The sequence below is a fragment of the Helobdella robusta genome, assembly GCF_000326865.2.
Source record: "Helobdella robusta unplaced genomic scaffold HELROscaffold_53, whole genome shotgun sequence".
Lineage (NCBI taxonomy): Eukaryota > Metazoa > Annelida > Clitellata > Rhynchobdellida > Glossiphoniidae > Helobdella > Helobdella robusta.
The window spans coordinates 1,006,270-1,014,854 of NW_008705278.1; the positions used below are offsets into that span (position 1 = coordinate 1,006,270).

The 8,585-nt window shown below is 32.5% G+C and overlaps 2 protein-coding genes across 2 annotated transcripts in view; one reads left to right on the forward strand and one right to left on the reverse strand.

Moving 5' to 3' along the window:
* Nucleotides 1-1,466: 1,466 nt before the first annotated feature.
* On the forward strand, nucleotides 1,467-6,403 carry HELRODRAFT_179341 (hypothetical protein; the record flags this gene model as incomplete). Its single annotated transcript, XM_009028179.1, has 11 exons — nucleotides 1,467-1,553; nucleotides 1,807-1,914; nucleotides 2,468-2,698; nucleotides 3,079-3,142; nucleotides 3,683-3,849; nucleotides 4,490-4,593; nucleotides 4,900-4,988; nucleotides 5,056-5,145; nucleotides 5,440-5,547; nucleotides 5,702-5,762; nucleotides 6,205-6,403. The coding sequence occupies 11 exons, from the start codon at nucleotides 1,467-1,469 to the stop codon at nucleotides 6,401-6,403; spliced, it is 1,308 nt and encodes a 435-aa protein (XP_009026427.1).
* A 1,825-nt stretch (nucleotides 6,404-8,228) lies between these two features.
* HELRODRAFT_86641 (hypothetical protein) overlaps nucleotides 8,229-8,585 on the reverse strand; it is a gene marked incomplete at both ends in the record, with an annotated part of 2,924 nt that continues 2,567 nt past the window's right edge. The window contains one exon of the mRNA XM_009028059.1: nucleotides 8,229-8,474. Within this exon, the coding sequence (XP_009026307.1) occupies nucleotides 8,229-8,474 (246 nt within the window). The remainder of the gene's footprint in view (nucleotides 8,475-8,585) is intronic.

The following is an 8,585-nucleotide window of genomic DNA, read 5'->3' on the forward strand; positions in this document are numbered from 1 at the left end:
GAACGGCGCTTTTATCAAATCATTGTGACGATGTTATGTTGTGCGTGCGTGCATTCATGCGTTAATATTTAAAGAAGAAATAATGTACAGGGCATATTCATGATTGTACGTGACTGTATGCATGTGCTTGTGTGTGTGTGTTTGTGTGTGTGTTGTGTGTGTATCTGTGTGTATGTGTGTGTGGTGTCGGTTGCTGAATTTGTAGTAAGTGTATGTGTCTTACTGAATTTAAAATTTAAACTGGAGTTGGCCACCACCATAACATGCGATAGCCATAACATGCGATAGAAAGAGGAGGAAATGGATTGTCCATAGGATCGCGGAGAACTGATTCCGTAGTGATGAAATCATGAGTTGATTTTTGGAGCATGATGCTGATGCAGCGAATTAATTTGGCTACAATCTGACCTGCCGAGAAAACATTGAAATCAAGAAAAAATGGACAATGACCTATTTTCTTGGACAGTCAAAAGTTAACGATGTCTTGTCTTTAAGAAAAATATGATGATGTTGGGATGAATGATGACTAATGATATCAACCCTCTAAGTTAATGCTATATTCGGGAATATTTTAATAAAATGATGTTATTTAATGCAAAAATATATTAAATAAGAATTTTTGAAATATTTTATACTATATTTTTGGGATTATGGTATTATATTAGTGTAATATTGATGTAATGTTACTGGAAAGTATTTGAAGTATTTAAGTTAAAGTATGGTCAAAAAGTAACATAATGTGCGTTTTTTAAAACAAGTTTAAATTCAAAATTATTGAAAAGTTTGTTATATTTGTCATTTATATTTTTTTATTACCGTTTATTTTGTTTAATTTCAAAATAATTGTTCAACTTTTACATAAGTTGTGAATCGCTAGCAATTAATTTTTAAAACCCTCTGTTTTTGGCTGTTAGACAAACCAAACGCGAAAAGTTAATTTTAGTTAAATGTTGACAATGTGGCATTTTAAAGTTCAAAATTGTAAGTAATCGCGGCGTTGTCATTAAATAATTTTATTGCTGGTCTAGTATTTAAGGCTTTTTTATTAACGATCTACAAAGTTGGATTGCTCATTGTTGCTCGATTAAAAAATTGTACGGACTTGAAATATCTGTGCTTGTGATAATTTCATATCAAATTTCAATGAAATTTTGTTTTTTTTTAATTAAGTTACTTATAATATACTAATAAGTTTTTTTGATTTTATTTTGTAAAAATTTCAAAATTAAAATTTTAGATAAATTGTATCATAAAATTTCATAAAAATTAAATTTAATCATTAAATTTTAATGATTTTTAATCAAATTCCAACTAATTCTAATATTAATTATTCATTATAACAAATTTATCAGAAATTTGAGTTCACCACCAATTTCAATTCAAAGTTACAAATAATTAAAAATAATTTTTGAAATTTATATAGGTTGTTAAGTTAATGGAAAGAAATATAAATAGCATATGAAGAAATGAGATCAATTTTCTTCCATCTCACATGCATCCAAACGGAATCAGGCCTGCCATTTTTCACAAGGACTCTTGGTCATGTTAATCAGGTAGAGAGAAATTTGTGCACACACTCTCTCTCTCTCTCACACACACACACACGCACACACACACACACACACATTGGTCTTGTTTATGTTTATCATACACTGACACACACTCATTTGTACTACTCATGTTTACAAGATAAGAAGGAATGGTCCCACACACAAACATATTATTATATATATTTTATAATATATTTATAATAATATTTTTCAATAATTTAATAATTATTTCATTATTATTAAAATATTGTTTTAGTTACCTGATCAGGTGTTGAGTTCGTTGAATGTGGCCCATACATTCTGTTCCTCCTACCTTGCTGATCTGAAACAAACTTTATCTGGGGACATCTGTGTTAATTGGAGGGTGTTTAACACTGGGTAGGTTTGTTGGTTGGCTGGCTGGTTTGTAGATTGGTTGGCTGGCTGACTGGTTAGTTTGTTGGTTAGTTGTATGGTTGGTTAGTTGATTGATTGATTGATTTTTTGATAGGTTGATCATTTAAGAACTTATTTAGATTGTCAATTCTATCATAACAGATGAATTTTGTTATGTTACCTAAAAATTTCCTAAATTACTAATCTTATTTAATTACTCACACATTAATTACTTCATTTCATTTTCAGGATGACGATGATATTGATATCAAACATATCAAATGATGGATGGATATATGATAGATTGTTCAACCTGATATACAATTCATTGATATTTATGATTGGCGGGAAAAAAATATCATCTGCTCTAGACATTAACAATTTTGATGCTATCAAACAGGAGATGCAAGTCCGTTGTTGTTGTTTTAGTTTTTGTTGATGTTGTTTTTGATGTTTTTGTATCATTTCAAATTATTTTGTTAATGGAGTCTTGTCACTGTAAGACATTAAAGTTGACATCAACAAAACCAACAACCATCCAGAAGGCATACTGCCTCGTCGACAGCTTGCTAACAACAAACGACGCTTTCATCAGCAACAACGACAGCCACTTCAACAACATCAATAGCAACTTCAACAACATCAACAGCAACATCAAAAACGGCAACAACAACAGCAGCAGCAAAATCCGAAAGAAGAATCAATATTTAGATTTCAATTTGGTAGCTCTGAGTAACAGTTCCATGCTGTCAGATGACATTTTTATGCTACAGGTTGTATGTACTCTTGTTACGCTTTTTAAATGAAGCCAACAGATGAATGTTTAATTGACTGATTAATTAATTAATTAATTAACTAATTAATTTTTGTACTTATATTAGATAACTAATTAAAAATAATATGTTTTATAATTATGTATGTATGAATGAATGAGTGAATGAATGAATGAATGAATGAATGAATGAATGAATGAGTGAATGAATGAATGAATGAATGAATGAATGAATGAATGAATGAATGAATGAATGAATGAATGAATGAATGAATGAATGAATGAATAAGTGAATGAATGAGTGAATGAATGAGTTGATTGATCAAGTAATTAATTATAGATATATTTATTAATAAATAATTAAATAATATTTGACGATAGTCATGCCTGGATGATTATTCAAAAATTTTCATCAAAATGAAGATGGCCTGTCTTTTCATTAAAGGTTTCACTCATCATCATGGTTATCATCATCGTCGTCATCATCGTCGTCGTCATCATCGCCATCATCATTTCATTATTTTCGCCGATTTTTATATTATTATTATTATTATTAATGTCATCTTTATCATCGTCATCCTCATTGTCACCAATTTAAATCATTGTTACTTTTGTTATGAATCACGTCCTACCTCGGGGAACCGGGTCTCTGGACGCAAAACGAAGATTGACTTTCGTTATGAATCTTTATAGCATCACCACCATCATCACCGTCATCTTTGTTCATTCGTTTATTTTTTCATTCATTCATTCATTCACTCATTCGTTTATTTTTTCATTCATTCATTCATTCACTCATTCGTTTATTTTTTCATTCATTCATTCACTCATTCATTCATTCACTCATTCATTCATTCATTCATTCATTCATTCATTCATTCATTCATTCATTCATTCATTCATTCATTCATTCATTCACTCATTCATTCATTCATTCACTCAGTCACTCACTCACTCACTCATTCATCGTCACCATCACCAACAGGCCTCCTGGCAGCGTCAACAGATAAGTCCAACAGTCAGCTACCACCTCACGATTCAGTCATTTTACATCATTACGTCAACCGATGTATATTTGCGTCCTTGTCGTCTTTCAGCGACAGTGTCACAGTTGACGAGTGTGTCATCTATCTCCCTGAGTCCAGTCCAGACGTTGGTGATGCTGGAGACGATGCAGAGGCTGATGGAGAGATTGATTGTCCGTTTGATTGATTGATTGGTTGATTGATTGATTGGTGACTGACTGATTGATTGATTAGTTGATTGATTGATGACTGATTGATTGATTGATTGGTGACTGACTGATTGGTTGATTGATTAATTGATTGCTTAAATAGAAAAGTTTAAGGTTGGTATCAGTGAAGTTATTACGAGATGTCATAGTTTGCGTGCTATTGGAGAACAAATCTACAATCAAAGATGTTGCTTCGAAGGTTTGTGTTGTTGTTTGTGTGTGTTGTCGTGTGTGTTGTTGTTTGTGTGCTTTTTGTTTATTTGTTGTTTACAAACACACATACACACAGACAAACACACACACACACACAGACAAACACAGACCCATACTCACACATACAGACACACGGCAATGTGATTTTTTTTCATCTCAGAGTCATCACTAACACACACAGCGCCTTTGAATACGCTTGAATTCATGCATCACGCACATATTGCATGTAATAGGCAGAGATCTCTTTGCTTTCGAACCCGATCGCTACACCACCAACCAATACCAGGAGTCTTAACCATTACAATATCTAGTCGCTCAACAGCAACTAATAACAAAACGCAATAGACGAATGAATTCTGGACGCAACAAGTTGATTTGTTGGCGAGAATGACAAAGATGAGGAATAACTCCATGCCCTATCTTCCTACTGTTAATAAGGATCTTGTCAGGTTCCACTGGCTGATTTTTTTTTCTTTTTGTTCATTCATTCATTTATGCATTCAGTCAGTCAGTCATTCATTAATTCGTTCGTTCGTTCATTCATTCATTTTTTCATTCATTAATTCATCTAACTGCCATTCAACCATACTTCCTACAACATTACTTCAAGCTTATTCCGAGCATTCTTCTCAATAATATCTATCTATCTTTCATTCATTTATTCATACATTCATTCCTTCATTCATTTATTCATTCATGCCATGCATACATTCATTCATCGTTCTTTCCTTCATACACTCATCCATTCGCTACAGCTTCCTCCTATTAAACACATCGAAACATCGTCACGTCATGTGCCCCGATGTCAACAATGATGACGACGATGAGGACGAGAACGAAAATGGTATCGTCATCATCATCTTCATCACACACACACATAAACACACGCACACATACAAACATGCACACAGGTTTTGAGAGAGGCCGTATACTGACATCATTCTACGAACACTACGTCAGTAAATTCAAGAAAAATGACGTCATCGAGAATAAAGCTCAAAGTAGGATTGATTGATTGGTTGACTGACTGGCTGATTGATCGACTGACTAATTAATTGGTTGACTAATTGATTGATTGATTGACTGATTGATTGACTAATTAACTGGTTGACTGATTAATTGGATGGTTTATTTCCTGGTTGATTGACTGGCGTGTTCAACTCCAGATGTTCTGTTTCAAAGTCCTGATAGATAACAAAATAAATTATTGTACTTTCTAATAAACTTATTAGCATAATAAATTAATTTATTCAAACCCATTCTACCATTATTTAAATCCAATATTCTAAAAATAGACCTGACCTTTGCCTATCGAACAACCTTGAACTCTGACATTCACGATGCTACGGAGTCATACATGTGTCTTCGTAACTATAAATGTTATCATACTGCCCGTAAGAAAGGTGCTTATGATGATGACAATGGTGATGATTGCGATTGTGATGATGATTGTGATTATGATGATGATTGTGATGATGATGATGATGACCGCAAGTAAAATGATGGTAATGTATATACAAAACGATTACAAACTAATTGACTATAATATGATGATAGGCAATGATAATTACGAGATATTCATCGTCTTCAAGAAAGACATTCCAACATACGCCATGGAGTGAGTGAATGAATGAACGAATGAATGAATGATTGAATGAATAAATGTACTAATAAGTGAATGATTGATTGAACGAATGAATGGATAAAGTGAAAAGTGAATAAATACGAGAAGAAATGAATGAATGAATGAGAAAAGTAGAGTGAATGAAGGAGTAAATAAATGATAAATATTGATTGAGTGAACAAGTTAAATGAAAAAAAAATGAATGAAAGAGCGAGTGATAAATAAATACACATATTTATAGGTCGGTTTCTAATCAGTTACTGGTTGAAACATTATTCCGACCGAAGTGGTTTACTCTCTAAAAGATTATCATCCTTAATCATCACCATCTTCTTTCTAATCATCGTCCTCATCTCTCTTAACCATCTAATCGTCGTCATCCTTCTCTACCTAATCGTCATTGTCGTCATCATCATCGTCGTCATAATCATGTTAGCGTTATCAAGATTAGGCCATCGTCAACGGCTTCCAAGACAGAACCAATCGAAGCATCTCAGACATGTCCCAGACATCTAACAACACCCTTCACAATCTTCGACATGTTTCCAACTACCCTAACACCCAACCATATTGGGCATCAGTTATTTGGACATCAACCATTTAGACACAACCAGCAGAAGTTTCTGCTTGCCTAGCAACTACAACAACAACAACATGACGATAAAGATGACGATGAAAATAACTCTGTCATATGATAAAACGTTTTGTTTAAATTTTTTAGTAGAACTATAAACTATAAAATAAATAAAATAACAACAAATTCTTCTCATTCTTTATCTTTATTCAATACATTATATATATATATATATATATATATATATATACTTATATATGGTATAATTATGTATATGCCATTGGGTATATACAATACGTACAAGCGTATATATATATATATATATATATATATATATATATGCTTTTATTTATATGGATATATATATATATATATATATATGATTAATTAATAATGGGAAATCATCGTCATATGATTAAGTTGATGATTTGTGATTTATGATAGTACACAGATGATAATTATGATTATGGTAGTAATAAGTTCGATGATGACGATGACAGTTATTCAAAAGTCTCTAACCGATCGACTGACTGATTGATTGATTGAAGGAAATAAAGAAGAGAGAAAAAAAAGGAAAATTGAAAAAGAATTAAACAACAAATGTTGTGATGATGACGATGATGATGACGACTGTGGTACGGTGATGACAACACGGTCATTAATGACAGGGTGATAGTGATAACAACAAAATTACGAAACGATGATGCCGTGACGAACTCTTAAGACGATGACGACGATGACGTAATAGTAGCTACGATGATGACGATCATCGACGACGATGATGACGTAAGAGTGGAATGACCATGACGACGTGATGATGAGGCTAAAAATAGCCAGACGCTATTTTTAGCCTCACTCGAGTCTGCGAGACTCACGGATGCTTTAAAAAAGTCATGTGATAAAATAACGAAGAAATAATGATAACAAACATAACAATGAAAACAATAATAATAAAATAATAATAATAATGAAATATAAATAAGAATAGAAACAGGAATACTAATTGAAAGAACAAAAATAATGATAAACAGTTGGTCAATCAAGAAACGCCAGAGAATTGTTTGACAATAATAATAATAAATAAGATTAATAACAATTATATATATATATATATAATATATAAAAGTTAAAAAAATCAACCCAGCCATATAATGCATGTATTATCTACGTATGTATATATGCATGCATACATGTTTGTATGTATTTATGTTTGTATGTATGTAAGAGTGTATGTATGTATATTTTTATGTTATTTAAAGACAAAATTGTGCATTACAATATTATAACTAGTCAACAACATGAAAACCAATTGTATTTAAGTATTCATGTGTGAATGTACGTATGCATGCATGCATAATTTATGAATGAATGAACGAATGATTGATTGAATAAATATGACCGATGTTAAAAGAAGGTAAGTGTCTAACAAAAATAAAATTCACATATGTCGTACTCACACGTCATGGGGTAGTTTTAATATTTTTTATAATTATGTTTATAAAAACAAAACAATAAATAATGATAATTATTATAATATTAATAATATTATAAATAATATTATCAATAACGTAATTATAGTTTGCATTCGCTTGATATTTAGTTAAAAAACTTTGTACATCAGCGACCGGCCAACCAATCAGCAACAAATGCCAACCGACCAACCAATCAGCGAAAATGTCAACCGACCAATCAATCACCCCACCAGCCAATCAGCAACAAATGTCAACCAATCAACCCACCAGCCAATCAGCAACAAATGTCAACCAATCAACCCACCAGCCAATCAGCAACAAATGTCAACCAATCAACCCACCAGCCAATCAGCAACAAATATCAACCAATCAACCCACCAGTCGATCAGCAACAATTCATTCAAAAGCCAGTCGTCAACGAAAAGCGATATTATTATTATTATTAGCGATGGTAATATTATTAATAATATTAATATTGTTATTGTTAGGGTAGGAGTAGAAGTGGTCGGATGTGATGGGGGTCCTGGGGCTCATGCAGTTGATGTTGTCGTAGTCGCCGTCGTCGCCACCGAACGTCGACGACCGGTTGAGGTTCGGCAGGGAGGTGGATCGTGTGGTCTTCGGCATCTTCAGGACTAGTTGCTCTAAAGATCTCAGGATCTGTGTGTTTGTGTGTGTGTGTGTGAAGAGAAAGAGAGAAAGAGAAAAGACAGAGAGAGATAGAGAGAACAATAGAATGACATATAAAACCACCAATTAGTCAAATCAAAA